Source organism: Streptopelia decaocto (assembly GCF_964273445.1).
Source record: "Streptopelia decaocto genome assembly, chromosome: 5".
Lineage (NCBI taxonomy): Eukaryota > Metazoa > Chordata > Aves > Columbiformes > Columbidae > Streptopelia > Streptopelia decaocto.
Genome location: NC_138659.1, coordinates 46,385,580 through 46,411,459, shown reverse-complemented (window position 1 = coordinate 46,411,459; position 25,880 = coordinate 46,385,580). Strand labels below are relative to the sequence as shown.

At 36.8% G+C, this 25,880-nt stretch overlaps 1 protein-coding gene across 1 annotated transcript in view; it reads right to left on the bottom strand.

Annotated features, from left to right (window-relative positions):
- Positions 1–1,826: 1,826 nt before the first annotated feature.
- The window catches only part of NRG3 (neuregulin 3), a gene marked incomplete at both ends in the record, with an annotated part of 401,478 nt that continues 377,424 nt past the window's right edge, over positions 1,827–25,880 (bottom strand). Inside the window, 4 exons of the mRNA XM_082052925.1 lie at positions 1,827–2,334; positions 7,771–7,941; positions 14,804–14,931; positions 23,804–23,930. Coding sequence (XP_081909051.1) covers positions 1,827–2,334; positions 7,771–7,941; positions 14,804–14,931; positions 23,804–23,930 — 934 coding nt within the window. The remainder of the gene's footprint in view (positions 2,335–7,770; positions 7,942–14,803; positions 14,932–23,803; positions 23,931–25,880) is intronic.

The window sequence follows — 25,880 nt, the reverse complement described above, 5'->3', positions numbered from 1 at the left end:
AGCATCGTTTGCCCTCAAATATATTTTTATTGAAAACACACAGCAAAGATTACAGCCATAGAAAGTTCTGTAAACAAGACAGTTTCATCACTGTTATCTTAAAAAAACAGAACCACAAAAGAAACCCAAAATAAGACTTGCAGAATGAAGACTTGTGAATAGTATTTGCTTTTTTTACTGTCTTAACAAAAAAAAATGACATACACCTTCAGCATTTCTTTTCCAATTTACTTGACAGAGGTTAAAATATTGCTTTATTCTGACTCAACATACAACAGCACTGTGTGATCGACTGTGCTATTTTGGGAAGTCTTGAAACTTGTGTAGTGGAAAGTCTGGGGCACATTAATAAATCTAGCAATTAGTTTGCTGCAAAGAAATATTTTAATACATTCTGTAGATACCATATTTTTTTAAAATCAATCATTAACCAGGGAGGGCTATTTAGTAATTATTTATTATAGTTTATTTTCTTATTCCCCACAAATAGGCAGATATTTTAATACTAAAATAAGACAGTAATGCATGTGTCACCGAACCAAATTCGTAGAATTATTGTCATATTATGTTAAAATGTATGGGGGAAAAAAGGACTCAAAAAGAAAGAAAATGCAAAAAATGCTTCTAACATGATTGGGATACAGCAACCAGGAAATGGCATTTCTTCTCTAAGGCCTTAGTCCCCTTGCAGGGAATGATTTGGTGAAAAACATCTGCCCCATTCGAACCAGATCTGTGCATGCTTGTGGGTCTGCCCATACCAAACCATCTGCGGTGTTTAAGCTTTAAAGTTCACAAACCTAAGCCACAATTACTTAAAGTGACTGAGGAGCTGAAAGCAGGAACAAATTAGGGCAGTGTGGACACTTATCAACTGGATTTTTATCATATCGGAGCTCCCTGACTATTCTCTGAACAATCCATAATAAAAAATAAGTCTAAAAAAATACACACACACTCAGAAGTGCTCCTTGAGAGCTTACAAATGCCTTCAAAGCATAACAGTGTAGGAATGTTGAGGGGTCAGTAGTGAACAACCCAAACTAAAAACGGAACCCAAACCTGTCACAATACACACTTTTGCACTTTCTCTTGTTCTTCCTCACTCTCTGTCAAGGCAGGATGGAGCCTCTATCAGAGGATGGAGCAGCCACAGGCTCCTGACCACTGCATCTCTGCAGACCCTAATCCCACTCCGTACTTAGCCAAACTCAAAGCTTCTAAATGTTTCCATTGACTTTCCCGGGCTGACTGACACATTAAAGTAAGGTCAAGAGTTAAGCATCTGTCTCAATTTAGGGATTTATTGTCATTCCACAGTAGGTACCAGACCTCGGAAGTAGACACTTGCATGCCTCTTTCCACAGTATGAACCTAGAACCAAAAGGAGAGGGGGAGAGGGGACCAGATATGTGCTGGTGTGACAGGACTTGCTCCTCAGGGTCTGAATCCCTGGCCAGTTCTGCCCTGAAACCAGAAACGAATCTAAGAATGTTCTTGGGCTTTACTGAAAAAAAGGATGCATAGCCTAAGCCTTCGGACAGCTGAACAGGACCGCAGTACAATGCTCTGTAACTGAAACTGTATGTGTAATCCTGCCTAGAAAGCACCTGATGTACACTTTACCCCTCCTGGAACTTTTCCCTTAAAAAAATATTTTGTTAAAAAACACTATGATATGAGGGCGATTGACTATTTGGTTTCTTCTAAGTAGATGCTCTTAAATTAATGCATATAAATAATTTGTATTTAATCTCCTCCCTTCCTGTTTAGCAAAGCATCGAATGCACAGATCTTGTTTCCCCTCCCGCAACCCCCACACAAAGTCACTTGGTCAATACTGAGTCTCTTTGCGTTTTGCTTTTTAAGACAAATTGTGCCTCTCGCTCTGACTTGGCCATGGGACTCATGGGCAGAAAGGCTGTGTTTTCGCTCACGCTGCTCTCTGCTTCTACGCTCGCCAGTTCATAGTCCTCCGACCTCCTCGCATCCGTCAGAATCCGAATTTGCTCCTGCACAGTTTCTAGCAATATTTTCACTTCATGTTGTTCTGCTATAAGACAATTACTGGCTGGGGAACTCACATTGACAAGTTCAGCTGAATAGGAGTTTTTGCACCATTTGATGCCTGTTACTTCAGAAACATTTTGCATTTGCATGCAGGCTTCGTCCAAGCCCACAGATGGGATGATGGGAACCGAGTTGGCCCTTGAAGATGAATAGCCGACCAAGTCCTTCTGATCCATGTTATTAAAATAAGGGGTTGTCTCTCTTGAAGGCAGTTGCATATTTATTGAAGTGTTCTGAGGAGTTTTTAAACCACTGGACGAACACCTGGAAAGAATAAAAAGAAGTTTCTGTTGTACATCAAGCAGTCAGATGCAACCGGCAGCAGGAACGCTGTGCGAGATGCAGTGAACTGTGCTGGAGAGACACCTGTCCTTTTTCTCTCGCATTAGGAGGACTTGGTAATAGCGTGGCTCTGGGGAAAACAACAGACTGTGGAGAAGTGGTTTTGATTCTCAGATCTGCTGGTGGCAAACTGCTGCTTTCTTCTCTGTCTCGTTTTACCCACCAGTATATCAGAATAATGACAATTCCTTTTAAAAATATTTCAGCTGTAATACTGTATTACAGCTCATTGTGTTTGAATTTAAATTTGAAATTCCATTCTACGTTACTAACTGGGGCTTTCTTCAATATTGGAACTCTCAATGTCAAATGGCTATTTTAGGAAAACACTTTAGAAAGGTGCAGAAAAAAAGAACTTTAAATGAAATATGGTTGTGTAGTCTTTATTTACATGTGAATGATTGTCTGTGCTCCCTTCCAAACAATTAGAGCACTTAATTACATTGTACCTCTGAAAAACATGTCTTTTTTACAGTCACCCATACTATGAATGTTGGCCTGATTTGTTTTCATCTGCAATAGATCTAATACATTTGGCTCAAGAAATTGTCTGTGTTTTCCTGATATTGTAAACCTATGTTTCACAAAAAATACTTTATCCTCCATTAATACATATCCTAGGATGATTTATTTATTGTGAGGCAACTTTGGTGAGTTTTTATCAACATTTCCATTTTGTTTCAAAGCCAAATTCATTATTCTGATCAGAAAGTCTTTTCACTACAGGAAATACTTAAAAAAAACCCCATAAATGGAAAGTATACTAAATATAAAATAAAGGAAGCAATGACAAAAAAAAAAAAAAAGATGTTTCCTATCTGGAAGTGGTATCACTGGAAATTTTGTGCTTTTAGAGTGCTATATCTGCTAATCATGGTTGTCAAGACATCACTTCAGTACTGGAACATATTTTATTTATAATCAGCTTTGTGATCATATCACTATTTAATCCATAGATGAGGAAAGCAATGTTTAGATGTGGTGTGGAAGCAGGTGCTTTGAGCTCTGACTTGAAGGGTATTTTTCAGAAAGCTGCTTAAGCCTGCTGGACTTCACTAGAGATAGTCTTCTACACATACGTGCTTTGCTGCTTTTTGGCATTAGCAGAAAGAGAACTAAGGAAAAGAAAGTGAAGTGCATGAAACAGCTATAGTCCAATACTAGCACACAACACTAATTAACTGGAAAGGCTTCCTTTGGCCCCATCCTCCTGGCAAGCTGTCAGACAGCAGAGAAAGGAGGAGATATCTTTAGGCTCATTTCCAGCAGAGCACTGCTGACTTGTAATTAACTCATCTGTGGCGATGCCGTGTTTGTACAACTGTTTGACACATTAACCTGTACACATGCAGGCATGCAGCTCTGTGCAGCCCCCATACCAAAACTCTCCAGACATCCCCAAAAGACCAGAAAACACCACAGGGAGCCCTGTGATAAGTAGGTGCTGTGATCTTTGCTGCTTTCTGATGGAAAGAGATACTTCTTTGGGAATCAGGACCCAGGTGAATAAGATAGCAAGCGGCTTTTTTGGATATGTGATAGAACTTCTTGTACATGCTATACAGCTGCAATTATGCTTTTCATATCTGAGCCAGCTGAGACTCAGCTTTTGGTTAATTACATTTGCACTATGCTTAAACACACTTCTAGCTGCTTAGGGATGGCCTTTTCAGAACAGTTTTCAAGAATTGGTATGAACTAATTCTGACCAGGGAGATTATTCCCGAGGGAGGACAGTCAAAAAAAATAAACGAAAACAAAACAGTGCAGACCTTTGGGTTGTGCCCATTCTTGTTTCCTTTGCTTATTATATAATTGTTCAAACGACTATAGCTGGAGAGATCGCATCAGTTGCATTATTCCCTTTTTTGGTAATTCAGGCCCTAAGTATATTCTGGGCTGCACCCTGAAAACAAAGGGAATGAATGTTTTTAATGAATTTCACATGCAATGGAAGTATTATATGGATGATATATAAGCAAAACCAAGAAAAGACTGAATTTAAATGAGTGTGGTGAGAAAACAGTAACATTTGCCAATTTCATAATAGATATTCAATTATTCTTGGTATTTTGAAAACTAATTGGCAGCAACAATAACATGTAAAGCAATGCCTGGCATATTTCCACAATATTTTTGAAGTACAGACAGACACACCAATTTTATGCCAGAATTACATGTTTCTGCCCTGTGGTCACAGGGCTTTCAAAGGAGGACTGAGGATGAATTAAAGCACATACAGCATGTGCAATAGGCAAGATATTCAACTAGCAGGGATATTACACCTAGACCATGTGAGACCCAGCTTTTGGTTAATTACAAACTGATTCATGCATCTACTTGTGACACCAGACTGCTGCTGTTCTCAACAGACTGAGATTAAGACCTATAACTGCAGAATCTTAATTACATTTTCCTATAATTAACTTTCCCAGAACTTTAGTTCCTCCTAAGAAAGATATCTGTTTTTTTATCTGAAAAATTATTTTCTCTGCATAAATTCATTAATGCACATGTATTTCAAAGTGCAGCTCTCTCTCCACCCTCTTCCCAAAATCAAGCAAATAAGAAACTCAAACATTTATAAATATGCAAGAGTAATTATGTTATACAGTGTTTAAGAGTCTAAGTTAAAGAATGAAACTGAAAGAAGAATAATAATTTTACTGCCCCCATAAAACAGATATTAAAGAGAGACAGAAAGGACTGGAACTTAAGATATGAATTTTTTTCTGTTTAGCATAGTAGCAATAGCTTTCCTATAAGCACTGTTGCTATAGGTGCTCAGTATATGAGCCTAATGACAACATCCATTAAGATGAATAGGAGTCGTTCCAGTGGCATCACCAGGCTTTGATTCAGCCTTGTATGCACATAGACCTAGACAGACACCCCCCGTTTTCTACCTGTACATGTGACACATTGGGTCTTGCATACATAAATACATCTTTATATGTACACATACACAGGCTATAAGGCACTTCTAACATTTCCTACCATGTAACACAAAAAGCTGTCACTTGAAAGCACATGATTAAACTGCTAGTCCCCTTAACTGCATGTAGATTCGTGACACCCTCAAGGACTCAAAACAGTCTCTGAGATGTGGCTGGCGTGGAGACGGTTTGTTTTCTCTAAGCCCCTCATTTCAAGCAGGTTTTTCTATTCCTTCAAGTAGCATACTGATTAAATAACTGGTATAACTGTATTTGACTCATATTCTACAAATATTGGAGATGTGTTGCAAATAATGAGATCCAGTGTTTCTTGAAGGCAGCAAAATCTTTCTTCTCAAAGTGGGATGGGCAGTGGAGCACTTATACAGGACTAGACAAAAACTAAGCAGGCAAATTAGCCTCTTTTCTATCAAATATAAACATACAAAATCTGACTAAACTTCAGCCAGAGCTGCTGATGGATGAACTTCAGAAAGTTCACAGAATTAGGGAGATAAACCACTTTGATTTGTGCCTCCTATAGGGAAAGATGGAGGTGAAAAGGGAGAAGAAAGGAAGGAGAGTAACTCCTACAGAGGACAAGGGAACTTTTCATCTGGGCTGGAAATGTAATGAAAAAAAACATCACTATGAAACTAGAAGATATTTAGATGGCAAAAAGCCATGTGATTCTAGGGAAACCTTTTCCTAAGTTAGAAGAATTCCACATGAAGTAGAATTAGTGAATTATCTTTTAGTTTTGTTCAGAGATAAGGTTCATTCTTCTGTTTTGGTTGAAGAGATTACTTCATTGCTGCAACACGAAATAACCCACAAAAAGTTTTGTTACACTCTTAAAATACTTCATTTGAATAAAAACCATCATCAGTAAAACATTGTAACAAAACAAGATCAAATAATTGTTTTTGTTTTCATGCCTAACAGTGACATTTTAAAAATTCATTTCCATGAGTACTAGTTGAAGACTATTGGTATTGTATATGTGATATACAGAGACTTCTGTGACTCGCTGTCACAACACCACGTATTGATGCATTCAGAGAACTCCTTCAGATAAAGGTCCCATTGCTAGAGTCAATATTAGGAAGGTCTAATTCTACAGACATGCCTCACACACAAAATGTTGATGAAATGCTTTAGTGAATTGAGGCCAGAAGCTATCATAGTCTGGTCCAAATATGAACCTTTTCCAGAACTGCAAATTTAAAATAAAGGTCAATACAATATGATACTTGTAATATCACAGACTGTTTTCCTAGAGAAGAGTAAATCCGGCTACCCACAAGGCAACTTTGCTGTGCACTTCTCAACCTAGGAGGCGGCTGCAGCACATATTTACATATTTACTGCAAGAAGTAATAAACAAGTTTTTCCTTGGAAGCAGCAAATAGTAACAATGAAAGAAGTATGAGGCAAATTTGTAGCTGTGTGTGCACACATGCAGAGACACCACACATGTAACAATGCTTGTTCTGGGTCAGCACTTGTGGCTTTCATTTCCCAGGAGGTCAGAGTGGATAGTGATAACAGCTCCTTGCTTCCCTGAGGAAAATTAAACACATAGGTGACCTCAGTTCTGCATTTCATAAAGCCAGTTCCAGCACCAAAACATACAGCTGCCTTGTTGCAGTGTAGCTGTTCACTTTGCTGAACTTAGTTGTGACTTACACATGTCCAAATGAAGCTGGTGTTGTTTTATTCTATTCCTGATATTGCTCCTAGTTTTACACATAACGTGTTTGTAGTAATTCTGAAGAGTCTTTGGAAATCTGTAGGGATATGTAAATATTATGCAAAATATCTCAGCAATTGCAAAAGACTTCAAAGGCAGCTGTAGGTGCTCAGGAGCACTTCTGAAATTCAGACCTTATGTACAGCTGGAGCTCACATTCCATATTCTAATAAGCTGAATTAAAAAAGAAAAAATACTGGATTCTTTGTGCATTTTCAAAAAGAAGCCCATGTGAAGTGGTAGGTCTTTGGTCTACTGCAAACACATTTTACCATGTACATGGATTTATTTTAAAAACATGAAAGCTGGACTTCTGAATTATTTTCTATTCTTTGCCCATAGCTGATGGAAAAAAAATATTATTACACAAAAGTTACTAGAACTGCACATCATGGCATTAGTTATAAAGAGTAATGCTGCCAATCACTTACAGTTTGTTCTGATCACTCCTTCTACAGCCTTTGAAAGGCTTAAAAAGAGCAGTCTGGCAAACAAAAACGAATTACCTTCAAAGAGCCAGTACACTGAAAATGTTCTTCTGCTCAGTACTACAAACCCTGGATCCACAGTACACTACCATAAAGTTAGAAGGACTGTAATGGCAAAGTATGTTACCACATAACAGCAGCCGCTCACAAACTGGCTCACTTCAGTTATGTTATTACTTACCCGTGACAAGGTATTGTGTCCTGGTCTGTGATCCTTGATTCTTCTAGCTGCTGATATGCTGGTCCTGTAATTCCATTGAACCTACCCCGAGGCAAGGGAGGAGTCCTCCGAAAGGCATTTCTATGTAGCATCCCACTTTTTTGTCCTGGGCTGCAGCATGAAGAGAGACTTCTAGGAATAACACCAAGAGTACAGTAAAAATTATCACAGCAGAAGAGTAAACTTCTATGAAGTAAAGATTCAAGATTAATAACAGATGGATTATCGTTTCTATAAACTTTGCTGTGACCGTCTATGACGTCAGTAGAAATTCTCTGTAGAAATGTAGTACAATAATCCATAGTTAGCTGCTGTTTATGCCGTATTTAATACATCGCCTCACTTCTAGGAATGAAAATAACTACCTGGTATATTAAATATTTTCTTGTACTTGTTGAAGGATGCTTCTTTTTTTCCATGCTGAATACCATAATCCTGCTATACAGAGTTGACTCCTCAGACAGTATAAATAAACAGTACATCTCCATCATACCTACAGCTGAGCTCAAAATTAGATCTTAGATTTAAAACCTACTGTATCATCAATCAGCCTACAGAGTCCTGCTTCCTGATACAAGAAGATTAAATTGGGAAAAAATATAAGTGAAGAATCTTAGTGAAGCTTATGAACTGCAGCTTGAAGAAAATACCTATGACACAAGTTTTCTCCCTATTGAACAAGATTTTTTTCTATATTGTTTTATTCCTGTGTTATGTACATTCATTATTTTCTTCTTTCTACACAGATAAATACCATGTTGTTTCTTTATATGATATATAATACAAAACTGAATACAATATAAACGAGTAATAGTTTTCTACTTATTTCAGAAAATTGCTTTTGTAAACAAGGTTTTTGAAGTGTTTTGGAAGGAGATTGGATTTTTCCCATTTTGCAAAGGAATTAGAACATATCTAGAATCCACATAGTTCTGGTATATTAACCATAAATTCAGCTGTTGTTAATGCAAAAATAAAGGAACACAGAATTAAGGTGAGACATAACCTATATCTACTGTCAACAGGTCACAGTATGGCACAGAATGACTGCCTATTAATTTTCCAGCTATTCCTATTTCTCTTGACATCTCCTAGGTCTCAGAAATGTGTATTACCTGATATTCTGTCACACCCTTAATGATATTTTAATATAGGTTTTGTAGATGCATTTTAAGAATCGTTATTCTTGGTTACACGAATAATTTCAGCTGCTGATACAATTCAGTTATGCAAAAGACTTTTGATAAGTTTGCTTCTCTTTTCCTATTATTATGTGATTTAAAAGCAATCTGCATTTTATACCTAGTGAGAAATTTATTTATAGTTACGGCCACATCTACTCCCAAGGCAATTCTTCCTTGGACCAAGTATGTTGGACAAATTCTCTCAGAGCATACATTTCCATTATAACTGAACTTTCTCCTCAAAGTCAAAACGTAAGAAAAATTCAATAGTCTCTATCCTGCTCAAGCCAGCAATGTTCCATCATGGTCTGTGCTCTGTTCTCTTCCACACTTTTACTTTCCTGGTGCTTTTAAATTGAAAAGATCAATAACCCATAGCTTTACCACTCCCTCAAGGATTTCTGATGCTTCCTTAAATAGATTTTTCCTTGGCTACTAAGGATGCTGTGAAACACTTTTCTAAAAAAAAAAATTAAAAATGTTGGACTTGAATACTAACTTTCCAATTCTGAAGGCTGAGTTCAAGTTGTAATTTCCAGTTCATATTCTGTAAAATAGCATTACCACATCACAAAGCAACTCACAATTTCTGCTCAGGAGAGTCTGAGATTATTGCAGCTGAATGAATAATTCATGATTGATAATGAATTTCAGGGGTTTTTATTGATTGAAATATATTCATTAATGCACTAGAAAAGTCAACAAACTGATTAACTTAACAGACTTTAGGATGGTTGCAAATATTTGAAACTAGAAAGGTGGTGTTTGATTGTGCTTGGTTTAATGCTCTTATGCCTCTTCCTTGTTGGATGGCAGCACATGGTCTCCCATCTAATAACAGGCACATGTAAAATCTCAAAAGCTCTGCATTTGTAATAGACATAATTATAACACATTCAGGTAAACCTGAGATAATTAGTATAAACTGCAGCAAAGATGCATATAAATGCCCTATGTGAACTTCGTTCAACTTGCAGCGAAATTTTCGTTGCTACATCTAACACTGGATGCTACAGGCTGGTAAAGGCTGATTAGACCAAAAGGATCTGGCACATACCAACATCTTCCTGCAACTGCAGTGGCTCCAACTCTGACAGAGCTTAAGCAACTGATTTGTTGCTAATGTGAGGTTCTTCTGCTTTTGACATTTCTTACAGAATAAACGGAGGGGAAAATGAACAAAATAATTTGTGGTCATGGACAAGACAAACTGACTAAGATGGACGAGGAAACGTTTACAGATGGTGCAGCTGCAAGCAGGTTCTTCATTGCTTGAAGAACCAAAGACAAGATAGTAACAATTTTTGTTAGAAATTCTATGAAAAAGTAACTCCAGCATTAAAAAGTTAGTTCTTTTTCACAAAATGGCTGTAAACATCAACACACTCTTCTTACAAAAATGTGAATACAGTCCCTCTCAGGCTTCTGCTCTGTTGCTCACGTGAAGTGTTCCTCTCTCTGACGTAAACAATGCCTTTCAGTTTTCTTCAGGGAATTTACTCTCCTTTTGCCATCAGTATGGTTTCTTCCTTCCTGTACTCCAGTCTAACTAGGTAAAAGAACTCAGCCCACATAACTGAGCTGTTCAATAGAACAGACCAATAAGGAAAGCTGTAGCAAAGAAGTCTTTAAAATCTTTTAATCAATTACTCCAGAACAACAAAATGCAGAATATCTTTGAACTGGTTTACAAGTAATGCATAAACTAGGGGGAAATGCAATGAAAAAGCATGAATTAATAGTATGAAAGCAGTTCAACCATCTCTAAAGTTGCTTAAGAACCTGGCACTCACTGTTGCAAATTATTTTGTATGAAAATTTTCTTTAGTTTGAGCAACTGAGTAAAAACAAAGTCTGTCTCAGCAAGTGGAATATTCTTTTTCTCAAGGCACATACACAACTCCCAAGCACAGTTAACTGCATTTGAATCTTCCTTAACACTGCTCATAAAGAGGAAAAAACCTGCAGTGAATTTACAGTAACTTTGCAAATCCTCCTGTACTACTTTTTAGTTAATTACTAAACAAAATTGATTATACATCACATTATGAACACATTCAGAGGTAACTTTGTCAACAGGAACAGGAAAAGCATTAACAAAGGAAGAGCATTAACAAAGAGTTAGAACTATAGATGGGATCTCCCATTAAAGGCATTAGACACATGTGACCAGAAATCAATTGCTGACTGAGGTTGTGCAGAGATCTAGCTCATCTACACCAAATGCAAAGAAAGTCATCAGTGTAGTGTCACGGGAACTGCTGCGGGTAAACCTCATGATAATTTTTAGCCTTTTTTAACAACTACACAGTGAATCTGTTTCCCCCACTTTTGTCCTAAAGCCTTGACTTGTCTAATTCAATATAACAGGTCTTCAGTTCCTTTGATAAATTGTTCCTCTTCCTAAACACTTGACATGTGCTATTCCATCATCACATGGCACGATCCCATTTTGATAGATTTTGCTACCAGACTTGAAATTTCATGAGCCAGTTCTCCTTCCAGACTTCTCTGATCAAGATTAAATGGACCGTCTTGACCTGATGGCTTTAATTTCTGCATTTTACTTCTACTTTGACTGTAGTAATGTCTATTTTCATACACGTAATTCTATTTCTATTCTACCTTTGTCCTCAAATAATCATCCTAACTGAAAAATACATTCATTCAGGATTGCCCTAGCTGCTCAATATAATATATTATCTCTGTTCCAACATCAGCTTTGCCTCTTCCTGTATAGTACTCCTTTATACAGCAAGAACAATTACTGGCCTTCAGTATTACCATTAATTCTTAACTCTCAATGTCTTCTGGAAATGTTCACTTCAAGCATGACTTCTTGCCCTCTGTGATATAGTTTGTTTCTTCCCCTCCACCCCACTTCCTTTAGGCATTCTTTTTAGTAAATTTCTCCAGAAAGCTATGTTATTTCCTTGGGAAAATATCAGATTCTTTATATTTTCCCCCTTTCAGGTTTCCTCTGCTTTTACATTCTTAGTTGCTTTAGTTTATCAATACTTGTTCTTTGACATTCAACAGCCTTATTTACAGAATAGCTTTAATTTGCTTTCTTTTAATTTAAACGGAATAAATTCTATTGGAAGCATAAAAAGTAAAATGCTTACTAAATTAAAAAAATGGTTTTGCGCTGTTTTCCATGGTGTTAAAAGTTAATAAAAAATGCAAACACAAGTTATTTTAAACTTTAGAGTAAGTTTATCCTATTTTGGCATTTTTATAAGACAATTCAATTGCTCTAGGCTGAAAGCCTCCGTGTTTGGCTTTCAGCATGGTATTCTCTGAAATCAATGATGACTGAATCAATGAATGAAAGTCAGGATGACTAATTACCAAGCAAACTGCTATTCAAAGGGATCACAGCTCAATCCCATAATTAAAAAAACTCTGATTTGTTTCTCTCTGTTAGAAATTAAGACAGATAATCTAAGACAAATCTTTGAGCACATTGTATATTTTACAGTTCTGGCAGTACTAAAAGTTGTTTTACATATACAAGTAGATGATACATAATTCTTCAACTGTAATAACAGTGCATAATGCAGGTGAAGTATTTTAGGAGTAGGATTCGGTGGATATTCAAATTTTCAGCTCAGTCTCTGCAGTAATTCTTTGAATGCAGCTGAGGTCAGTAGAGACAGAAAATTGCTATTATCTAGTAGTCTGAATGAACTAAGTGATATTGGTCAGTCAAATTTCAGCAACCTCAAATGATTCCCCACCATGACATTCTTACTGCCAGGCCAAAATTGTATTGGTTTTAGGAACTAGAAACAGCTCCTGATCTGAAGAAATAATCACCTATCATTAGTGCCCTTGAAAACACCAGCAGCGAAAACAGGTCTGGGCACAGGACAAAATAATTCTGTATCAAGCAGAAATAAAACAATAATGTAGTTTAATAACAGCATAAACCAGAGAACCTGCAGAGCTGCTGTAATTTTTCCAGGCTCATGTGGGGTTTGGAGATGTTTAGGACAAAATGTATTCCAGTAAAAAACAGAAGTTTACACCTTTGGCCACATTTGACAATTTGGCCACACTGGACACTATTTAGAAACTAGAGAAATCGAGTAAATTAGGAAGCTGTCACAGGGTGCATAAATTAAAGACAGACCTCTAAGTCTTAAATGTTCAAGTCTGTTGCATGTTTTACAAAGTAAGGGCCTTGTATAATAAATCTTAAGTTTTAAAACTACAAAAAGAATAATTTATAAACTAAGCTAGTCATTTCACATCTTATAAGAGTTCTGAAGCAGAGTCTTAAGATAGTCCAGTGCTTGACATCTGCAAATAATATGACTGTTGTTTTTTTGTTTTTGTTTGTTTTTCCTGGAAAAGGGAGATTTTGTGTGCAAAGGTGTTAAGATAAGCAATCTGGGATACTGTATTGGTTCACTGTAAATTCAGTGTGGCTTATTCTATAATTTCCCTATGGAAAACAGGGAATCTAGAGAGTAATTCAGCTTTTATTTTAAATGATATTCGTAAACAGAAGAAATATTTTCAGTCTTTATTTCCACATTTTTAAGCTCAGGTAAAGTCACGGCACAGCACCTAAAACATTTCAAGCTTGGATATTGTAATCATGCTATTAAAGGTAAGGAAATGTCACTGTGTCTTTTCTAAACTTCACCTTTTGACTAAATGGAGATAAATTTCCCCCAGAACTTCAGTGGAAAACACTCTAGGCAGCAGTTCCATAGTTCATTTATGTTCAGTAAAATTATTAAGCATGTTTTGAAAATCTCTGGGTAATAACGAATAAGCCCTGAGAAATGGATCTGACGTGATAGTTGGCATTATTTTTTCATACCAAATGAAAGGCTTAAGTAAGGTGAAAGTAGATGGGACCCAAATATCCCTTCCTGGCTCATATGCTGCACTTTGGTAGGTTAATCTAATAATTAATTCAAAAAAGAAGGAACATGTAGTTGACTGGGGAAATGCAATGAAAAAGCACAAAATACTACAGAAGCTATATCATAACCTCAGGCAACCCCAGACTTTTTTAGTAATTAAAAAAAAATCCTTTTAATTAATAAGTCTTCCTGTGCAGATTATCTACCTAAAATTTTTTATGAACTCATTTTTCTCATCCTTTTTTTTCTCTCTCTGTGCTTTGGAACAGACATTACCACTGCCATTCCAGCACCACTATTGCTCAGACCAGACATGAGTTTGGTTTCTAGTCCCATAATGAAGCATCTGTACTCTTTTTTATCCAAAAAAGGCCATAAGAAGAGTTCTAATCCAAACGCTATGCAATGACGGGTGACTTTTATATCTTTTTTTTCCTCTTGGAAATAACCATCCAAATTTTTTAAAAACTAGTTTTCAAAGGCCACCATGTGTTCATAAACAAGTCGTTATTAATTTGAAGTATTAGCTGTTGTAAGAAAGTGTGAGAAAGGCTGGAAGTTTGCAAGCATGTCTGTCTGCAGCAAATGAGTCATTAACTTAATGAACAAGTCTTGTTTTTAATGGTTTCTCAAACTACAGTTGTTTCATTCACTGATCTGCATCTACAGCTTTGGTGGTATCTTTTAATGCTTCCTCCAGGACTTTCACAAGACGCAGATAAAGTTGAGGAGCATTGTTATTGCCTTTTATGTCTGCAGCTAAGAAATCTCTTGGACATCTGCTTAATGAGTCGGTTGAGGCTCTGGTGGTACCATGTCATTCAGCATCCCTCCTAGTCACAGCTCATAATAACCCTGCACATGTATCCCCGTTTCAGCGACATCCCTTGGCAGTTGGCCACATCTCCCATCAGACAGCCATTTGCTTACCTGTGTTGCTTGATGGGCTGGGTTCCTCTGTCGGGAGACAAGGCCTCTGGGAAAGACTGAGGGCCTGAAAAACTAGACTCCATAACTTTGTCCAGAACAGGCCCAGGATGCCTATCTGGTTTTGAATACTGTGACAGAGAGAATAAAATCAATTAATACACAAAAGGCAAAGGACATTGTTGATACTATTCAATCAGAATTCATATTGGAGTGCATTAAGAAGTGCTCTAATGCATTTTTAAATTTAAATAGGTATTACAAGTAATACATTCATTCACTGTTGTTTACATAGCGGAAAGCACTGGTACCCATTATCCCCATTACCTTATCCACATCAAAATGCTGACATCTGCATTAGCAGCAAAATCACTAACTGATCTGCCCATGAGAGGGAACACTGATCTCTCTGAATAAAAGCCTGTTTTTGGACTGTCCATGCAGAGACTGAGATCATGAAACATATCTCAGAGGATGGTCAGCACATTCTTGGGTCTTTTGGTGATTTCAGTCAAACACTACTTTTATCAGCATGTGTGCTTATGAAAACCAAACTGAAACAGCATTCATAGCACTGGGTAAGCAAGAAAAATATTTGAATCCGACCCATAGAGCCAGACATCTCTTCTGAATAAGTCTGAAACTTTTGACCTGTGAGTATCTGTGCTAGTAACAACAGTGTAAACATAATTTTTCTTGTGACAGCTGTAGGCGTAGGGCAGTCTCTGGGCACATAGTGAGACACAAAGGTCTGTAAAGCAGACACTGGCCATGAACAAGAACAGATTTTCTTCTTCTTGCTTTGTGATTCCACTGGAATTTCAGCAAAAAATATGTCTTTGATCCCGAATGGAGCCAGAAAAATGAAGTATGAAAAAGTTGCATTTCGGCTTGGAAGAAGAATCAATGTTGTTAGTGGCTATGGTGCAATATATCTTAGATATGAGAGGTTAACCCACATTTCCACTCAGCTATGAAAAATCTGCACTTTGCAGATTTTTTTATGTCACATTACAATGACCTGCACTAAAACTTATTGCTCTATTTTTCTTTAATCCATTTCTTTCTGTATTGAGTTTGTTTTTTTAGTACTAGATACCTAGATATCCATGTTATCTTTACGATAAACTTGTATTGTGGAAGCTGCTACGATTAAATAATGTAGAAATAAGATTAATAATAATAATAATAATAATAATAATAATAATAATAATAATAATAATAATAATAATAATAATAATAATAATAATAATAATATCACAGTGGTAAAAATGCCGTATTATGATACAATAGCATAAACATTTGTAGCAAGATAGTAAGATTTCTTTCAAAGTACAATTATTTTTCATAATTATTTTGTTGTCTAACAAAACACCAATAACTCATTAAAAAACCCAGAATTATTTTCTGATTCTCACTTATCCTTTTCTACATTTCCCCAGACTTCAGCAAAATCAAAAAGATAAGTCATACAAGATTACTCTCTTTTAAAAATGAGCTACATGCAATTTTAGTCCATCTATTCAGACTTCTTATGACTAATATCTATAGATAAAATAACAGATCTTCTATTTTTTTTCCAGTGCTCTTGTGCCTCTTTCTGGTCTGTGAAACTGCCACACAAACAGAGCCAAAATCACTGCTTATGTACTTCAAAATCAAAGCTACACAAGTGACAATATGCAAAATGTTGCTTCATGTATGAAGTAAACACAACTGAAATAATAATAAGAAACATATTCCACTCTCATTTCTTTCAGTTATCATGATCTTAGTTGTCACTTGTAAATGTTGTAGATAAAATATTTAGACAGAAGTATGATTTTAAGATACTCATGTCTGTGAAGGTTTTAAACTTTAATAGTTACCCTGCCAGCTGCAGAAATAAAACTGTCTTTGATTTCTGACCTGAATAAATCAATTTGAGCAATGTAAATGATGGTTACTCCCAGGTATTTCTGTCCTTTTTTTTGTATTTGCTCCTGATAAAAAACTGAAGGTCTGAATGGCTTATAAGGCCATGAGCGTGAAGTGAATAAGGAATGGTAATTAGAAATTTTACAATATCCATGCTTAAGGTGGATGTAGACTGAAGCAATTCCTCATCACAACTGAGGAAAGTCAGGACCCCCAGAACCTGCTCTGATGCTAACTAGCAAACTATAGCAAAAGTCCAACTGCCAGCACAACTCAGGCACAGCCTACAAAGGATATTTTTCCTCCCCTATCTGAACATTTATTTTATGCAATTTTCAGATGCACCACTTACTGCTTACTATAACAGACATAATATTAATTACAATGAAAATGTGAATCACAATTTCAATTGAGAGTGTGAATATACAGAGAATTTGAACAACGTAATTGAGCTTATTTCGATATATCATATGATTCATACATTTTAATAGATGTAAACACAGTTGTATTTATTCTCCTTTAGCTTAACACCCATTCTCTGAGGTTATCTCTGGAGAAAAATATCTTCAGATTTCTGTGAGGAGTTTACAGCAGTACAAGTTGGTGCTCCCAGAGGTAGGGTACAGGATCACTCTCCACCTGTAGCCCAATAGAATCATAGAATGTCCTGAGTTGGAAGGGACCCACAAGGATCATCAAGTTCAACTCCTGCCCCTGCATATGACAACTTTACAGTTCACACCATGTGAGTACATCCCGCTGCTTCCACAGCTCAGTTCTCGCTTCGGCTGAGCTCTGCGGAACCCTCTGACTGTTGTGATCTGGGGAATACTCAGCCATGCTGGAGAACAAGCTGTGAAACATTTTCAAAGGGCTGTTTCAGTGGGGAGAAAGCATCACTGAAAGCTTATCTGTATTATTATTATTATTATTTATGGTTTATTGTCTTCTTGCTTAATTATTTGTGCTTGTTTGAGCAATTACTGAGAAACACTGATGCATATGGCTAAATAAATTAAAGACTAATGATAGCATTTAAAAATAAGACATTTTGCACATTTTCAATTTTTCATGGTTTCATGGAGAAAATAATCTGTTATGTACAATTACTCAACTCTTTGACAATAAAATTTCACCCCCTGCTAGTTAATGCTGAGCAAATCTGCAAAGGCAGCCTGGGCCAGGTGACCAGAAATCAGCCCCTGCTACTGACCTACCATACAACCGTGAGCATGTAATTCCCCTGCTCCATGCCTTGTATACTTTATTCTAAAATGTGGGATCCATGGATAGCAAATGTCACTCAAGCACTACAGAATAGCTTGACACTGTTGTCCTAGTGTTATACAAAACAAAACACCCATCCCTTCCACCAGCTTTTCTTAGCTCTTCCTCCTCAATGATTTTTTCCAAAACAGCAATAATAAAAGGTCCAGAAACACATGTGACACTGGAAGAGGGGTGATGTGGGGATCCCATTTCAAAAAGGACTGAGAAAGCAGAGGGGCCAGCTTCAAATTGCATTCAGAGAGGGTGCCTCTTGGAGGTAAAGAGACAATGATTTTACTGGATGAGCTGACCTTACACAAAAAACATGTCAGGTGGTACATTTAACGTCTTTACAGCTGATCCCGTATGCTCTATAGATTTTGTTGCCAACACTAGCTCTAGACAGAGACCAGTAAACTCAAGTTTGTCTCTTCTGGCAGCTAAGTCCTGAGATACAGAAACAGGAAATTTGCTCTTTATCTTAGCTGACAAACCACATAATGGCTCAGGCAAAACTACACAATGTTTTGAAAGACTTAAGTGTCTCTGTTGCTTAACATATATTAATTGCATTTCTATCACAGTGACTAAAAATAATTTATTTTCTACTGTTATCAACAAAAAGCAACAAGACACAAAAAGAGCATTTTTTTCTCCTCATTATAAGAATATCAGAAACCTGGAGCTAGTGATCTCAGGTTACTAGAAATAAGTGTAGCGAAAAGTGAAACCACACACTACAGCATGAAAAGCACTTTAACCTCCTCAGAGGGAAAGTGATGGGGAATTAATAGATCCACTTAGTACCATGTGAGAAGGTATGAAAATCCACAGGGGTGAAAAAGGCCACTTTAAACAACCACGACAACTTTCAGAATCACTAAGGGAATAGCCGGGCTTCAGCTGCCTTTTTTTTTTTTTTTTTTTTTTAAATGACCTATTTGTCAAGTAATGAGAATTTAAAGAAACACTGTAGCCAAGGTGGAAAAAAGAGCTAGTAATCAGGATCATGATTAAGACTTACAACTCACGAAGGCTGGCAAACTACAGAAGAACCGAAGGAGGACCACACCACCTCCTCTCGGCCCTTGCACAGTGTAGGAGGGTGCAAGAGCACTTGTCTTTCTAAGAGAGGCAGCTGAGAATGATGATTTACTTCCTTTTGTCTATGAGGACATTGAACTGTTTGCTGCAGTCTTGGGGAGCACACTCATTAAATATCTCTTGAAGATCATATAATCTCTTTGGGAATTAGATGAAATTTGTGAATTAGATGAAATAAATCTGAATCTCCTGTGTACCTCAAAGATCCCGTATTAAAAACTGACACATCTATCTCTTCCTGACTGGAGAATTATAGTGAGATTACCAATGCATCAGTATCTAAATACAAGATGCTAGAAAACCAAGCAAGAAATTAGGTTTGTTGCTGCCAGAATATTTGGGAAAAGCAGTAGACTTGACGGAGATTCAGGAAAAATACTGGCAGCTGTGTTCAAACAGTTATTTATAAATCCTGCTTACAGTATACAGTATTTTTCATCTAATTTGTATCCCTAAGAAAGTAACAGAATCAATATCGAGAGAAATAAACTCAGCATAGGTGAACACAATTATCAGCTATGAGCAGCAGGAGTTCAGAGAGAACACAGCTGTCCTGACAAAATCTAAGCTAATCTAAGAGGAAGGAGGTAGAGGAGGTGTAATGCATTTGGGTGTGATATTTCAAAATATCGTCAATACAAACAAAAAAAGCTTTATTCCTTCTACTATAGCAAATGCCAGGGAGGCATCCACATTTTAGCTCTCCTTGTGTTCTTCCGCAACCTTAGGGCTTGCCAAGGGAGGTGAGTTTGCACATGTTTATGTTAAAGAGCAGTTGCATAGCTTTAGAAAGGGCTACATCTTTTCTTGACTATTTTCCGATGCTTATAATTGATGGAATAGCAGACCCAAACTCCACAAACACCTTCTGTTTAATTCATATTTACACTGCATTATTTGGGTGGTATCCCAATGCCAGCTGTTTGATGCAAATGCACTTGCAGTAGTTCTTTTAGCTAAGGATAACTATATTTTTAAGAGCTGGCACGACCTGCAGTTCACTTCATACTTTGCTGAGGCATTGCACTCAACCTGGAGCTTAGATTAAGTCCCTGATTGTTGCAGCAAATCTGTTCTCTGCTGCATGCCAGATGGACGTGTTCTTTCCCAACTTCATTACACTGCTGTATGCTGACATCATCCATTTAGAATATTTTTTAAAGGATCCAAAAATCTGAAGAAACAATTTAACTGGCTAGTATTTACCAGAGTTCTTCAAGTACAATTGCTGCAGACATTTACCTTTATGTTTTCAGCTCTTCAGAGGCTTTCTGGGAATGCTTTCAAAATAAGAACAATGAGAAGGAGTATAAATCATTGTAGGAGGGACTATCTAACAGATCTAACACTGAAGGCTCTACAATTCCTAACTGCAGTGCCTGACACATATGATGCTGGGATGTGGCCATTCTTCTTCACTTTTGCTTGTCCCCCTGACCAGAGAGAGCAAAACCCCCAAAGAGTGCAGCTTTTGAAATGGAGTTCTAAAAAGCCTACATTTTTCAATTTGCCAGCTCCATGTATTTCTGAATATCTTGTCACTTAACTTGAATATCCCCATCTGAAAGGGCAATCCTGCCATATGGATGTTTAATGAACTTGAGGGAAGGTCCAACACTTTAAATCCTTTGTTTAAACCCTGCCTTTTGAAATAGAATGCATCCATAGTGCAGGATGCAGCAGAAAAATTCTGATGCAAATGGAGAGTAGTTTAAAAGCATTCAGAGCTTTTAAACTTGTATATGGTTTTCATAATCACAGTACTGTAAAGAAGATTGAATTGGCATGGAAATGGTATATCATGGGGATCAAGGTCTGAAGTCCTTTTCCTTCTGCAGTAATGCAAACAGCTGCAAGTATAATGAGTTAGGCTCGAATAAAATGCAAATTTGTAATGAATATTTGGTTCAAAAATGAAATGTGTGGGATTTTCTGTTAACATAAATTTTGATACATTTACATGGCGTCTTTAATTTTTTAAAAGTTCAAAGTTGGCTTTGAAAATCCAGTCAAGGCTAAAATGAGAAAAAAGGAATGATGAGGAGAAAAAGTACTTCACTGAGACTGATCAAGCTCTTTAAAGTCAGAAACTATTTGAAACCCTATCTGCTATACCCTTAGTCTTGGGCAAAACCTCTTTCTAGAGCAGAACAGCATTTGGAAAGATCTATGCATCCATCACCAACTGTAGCAACCTCTGAGTCTAAATGTGATGGCTCTTTCAGAATAGACATTATTAGAATAGTCATCAAGAAGAAGGAACCTTCTGCAACTATTCTCAGGGCTACAATACCAGATTCTTCACTACAGAAGAAGAAAAAGCAGAGTGAAAAACCTGAGAGCATCGTCAGGTCCATTTTGAATAGGCAGGAGAAAAATGTGGGAGAATCTTTTAGAGAGAGAACAGTGGCATACAAGCAAGACAGATTTCCCGCGTGAGAGGAGCACATGGAGTAGAAAAACACTTCCAGGACTGCATAAACCAAAACCCCAGTCTGGAGGACTAGTCTTCAGAAAATAACCACCTTAATTTATATTCTTTCCTGGAAATGAAGATAACTAAGATCTCTCCCCATATCCATGTGGTGGGAGCTGCAGAAGGGAGTTGCAGGGAGGTGACACCCAGGCAGGGACCGGCAGGCAGGCACAGCGCAGCCACAGGAGCAAGCAGCCCGGTTTCTCCTCCCCACACTGCTCCCTGTCCCCGTCCCACCCAGCAGACACGTGCCGGGCAGATCCCTGGTCTCTGATGGGAACCTGTGCAGCCATTTCTACCAAATACCATTTCAAATTTCTGCTGCTTCGCTATACACTTTGCCCTTCCCCCTCATCAGCCAAGTTTTGTAAATATTTCATGGACTTCCTACATGTATTCCTGCACTAAAATCATGCTAACAATAGAAACCATTATTTGCCTGCACTGTTATGCTACATCCTGCACAAGGTCATTCCGTTTTTCTTCCTTAGTATCTTTGCTCCCAAAAGGAAAATGCATTAATGTCAAGGAGAAAACAGCTGCCTTGCAAGCAGCCACAAGAACAAGAAAACAGTGCGTTAATTACAAGCACTGATAATGCTAGCCTGAACACTATTAAAAGTTGAAAAGCAAATTTGGATCAAAGTAATAAATAATAACAAGGCTTTTCAATCTCTAACATCTGGAATCTACAAACTTACTTCATCCATTGTGGTTATTGTTATTGTAAAAGAAAAAAGACTTAAATAAAGCTGTTGATGTGTTTGTCAGCTGCTCAGAAGGCATCAAATAGTTCATCATGATGATGGGTTGACAAAATATTGCACTGAATTATGGAGAGAAAAAGGCAAAGAACATATTCTTAGCATTAACCAAGACTAATTTATGTGTTAGAACAAAAGGATCACAAAAGCTCTTTACTTTACCTTTTGTTATCATCATTACAACCCAACAACAATCCCAACAGCTTTTTTTAGGGGCTAAAAGTAATATATGACAGAATGAACTGAAAGTGAAACAAAGAATTGTACAAGGTTCCCTGAACTGTGATCATGTCAATTTAGTGGAGCATATTTTTCATGAACTACAAAACATATCATGACTGCCATAAAACAAAACTTTTAGTGAACATAAGTAATGCTCTGACAATGCTTCCATCATAGCATAGAGGCTCTGCTTAGTCTGAGTTGGTTAAAAGGGCTTACACTTCTACACTTATTTCCACACTAATTAGATGTAAACCAGGAGTTGAGACATCTGTGGGCATGAGTGCTCACTTTTGCTAAACTCTCATTATTTTGATGGACTCTGGCAAATAAGGCAGTCAACCGTTTAAGCAAAGCTAATATATATATATATATATATATATATCTTTGTTTGTTTGTTTGTTTATTTATTTAAAGAGTTAAACATTTAGAAAGCCTTCGATACATATTTTATGATTTTATGATTATATTGCTACTGGGATCCCTCTCATTGGTTCCAAAGACTGTGTTCAAAATAAGACAGCACTAAATGTGTATGACCAGGGGAAGGGAGTAACATGAACTGGAAAATACCTTGCATCCAGGGCTAAATAAATTGGTCATCTTCAAGTTCCATACTTCAAATACACTTTATTTCATGATTGGGGGAATTGTATTAACTTACATATAACTATATACAGAAAAAGAATAAATTAATTTCAAATTAAGTTTGAACAAACTAATCTCTTTCTGGTATCAAAAATTCCTTTAACTCAAGACCCAGTAACATAAGACCATCTGCACAATGTTCCCTTGGGCACCAGTTTACATATGTAAATTTAGTTCTAGATTTTGAATTTCCTCTGAATTAACTGTGATAAATCTCTACGTTCTTTCTTGCAGATTCATTAAGTATTGGAAGACCTGAAATCACTTAAGATCAAGGACCCCCACTTCATCTATAAACCACACATATCAGTTCAGATATTGTCGGAAACTATAACAGTAATTTCCCCTGGTGGATGCAGAGCTAAGGGGCTCAGCAAGGTCTGTTACATGAACAAAATGTACCAGAATCCATTGAAATAACTTCAGAAAAAAAATCTCTGCTCGGTGTTTTCCATTAACAGGCGTGATAGAAAACATTTTATGAAAGAGGTGAGAATTCTTGTTCCCATTGCTCAGATGTTAATGGCAAGATGGCGATGTGCTGCCATCAGCAGCAGGAACGCAGCCAGGCTATTAAGTGGTGTAGCTGACAGGATTACTTACATTTTGCAGCTGGACTCGGCTTTGTGCCATACACTCTGACTTTGCCATCATGCTGGAAGCATTTAGGCTGTAGGTTTTCCTATTCTGCGTTTCTTTCAGCTGTTCATGAATTTGCTTTGTTTGTTTCCTGCAGAGAAAAATAAAATTCATGTAAGAAAGAGCTAGTTTTATCTGCTACTATAGCCATGATATTTTTATAGCCATGGTTCCGCTTGTTCAAAACTTCACCGTATTGCATTAATCAGCTGAGCTAATTCACTAGTGCCTAATATTTCAAAGCAGTGGTCATTTTGTGTCAACGCTTAAGAAAGGAAAAAAGAGCTCTTCTATTTAAAATATCTTCTATTCTCAAATGACTCTAATAGCATGCTAGTTGTTTTAGTGAAGTATTTTGTAAGATCATCTATTACATACTTAACAATAGCTTGCAAGTAGGCCTAAATATTAAAAAAAGCATTTTGCTCTGATTTGGAACAAAGATTTTTTGGGTAAATACAGCACGCATTAGTCCCTGATGGCTATAAAAAGTGTTGAAGAATCAAAGATTTCTGCTAGCTGATTAGACTTCACATATAACCCAGTATCTTGTATAGACCAGCTTTTGTTTAAATGTTTAAACCTGGAAAAAAAAAAATCAGTACAGTATCTGAGGCTGTGTTTTTGATGTATTATACTATGATCCACTATGTCAGAGCTAGGAATACTACTAGATGAATCACTTGCAATATTCAGGAGATAATCACACCATTAATAAAAGCTTTCTGTTTCTGCCACACTACATTAATCAACTGAGTTTTAAAGTTCTGTACATGATTGAGGACATGAGGCAGCAAACTTTATTTTGAATATATTTTTTTAATCTTCTGCAAACAGATATCTTGGCTGGGCAAAAGATGTTAGCAAAATATATTTAAGGTCTTTTATCAGTCTACATTCTTTTGATAAGCTACATTGTCTGAGACTATCAGTTTTAAATGATCATGAGAAATAATTCCACAATACTGTTTTAATTCCTTCCCTCCTTCTCTTCTTCCTTTTTCTCCCCAGCAGATGCATCTCCAGCAGCGAACATATGAAGGCCCTGGAAACTGCCCAGGAAGGTCAAGGACCCACCAGCAGCACTTTGTTATGCCACCAGCAGCTTTTGGACAGCAACTGATACAGAGCCAGATTTCAGAAGGAAGTGATTTCAGGGAAGTGTCAGTGAGAAATAAAGGAAATATAGTCTTTCTATACTAAAACTTGAAATTTTAGCGAAGAAGCTACAGCAACATTTTGAAAACTTGATGAATTTGCTGCTGAAAGCCTTGAGACATCATCAAATTTGATAGCATCTTACTTGACTCAGGCCAATGACTTTGATACCGACTAAAGTAGAAAAATCATTTTAACTTCTTTCAGTGGAGTCTGTGTCTAGTGCAAGACAGTGAATTAAGTGGTCAAGGGAGGAAACTGTGAGAAAGGAGAAGCTCCCTCAATATGAAAGAAAGCAGTGAGAAGTATCACAGTTCAGCTATTCAATTTTAATAATATGTTTTTTGCTGTATTAAAATAAATTTATGAGATTTCCTCTGCTTTTGGGTCCATTAGTTATGACTCAGCACAGCACAATTTGAGCATTTGCTTAAATTCAACAAAGCTGTAAGCACCTGCATAGAAGTAGGTATTTGTTATTACACATTTCCTGAATATGGGTCATAAACTATAATAAATCTTGGACTCTGCAATATCTCTTATGCTTTCTATTTACATCCTATTTTGAAACAGTATGACAAATGAAAAAGTATGAATTTACATTGTAAGCATGTTACAAATAGGAGTAGCATATTTTGAGCGTAGCCAGGAGCTCATAATTAGTAAGATTTATTAATATGGGTAGGTGAGGAAATAATTTCTCAAGCACAAAAACTTACTAAACTTGCAAAATTCTTCCTTAGCCAAAACAACTTGTAAAGTTCCTATCAGAATAATCTGACTAGATATATAATCTGAAGTATTATAGTGCCAAATTAAATAAATTAGTCAGTTGATTCTGAAACATCTATTTTAAAAATATTTTTTGATATCTACTCACATT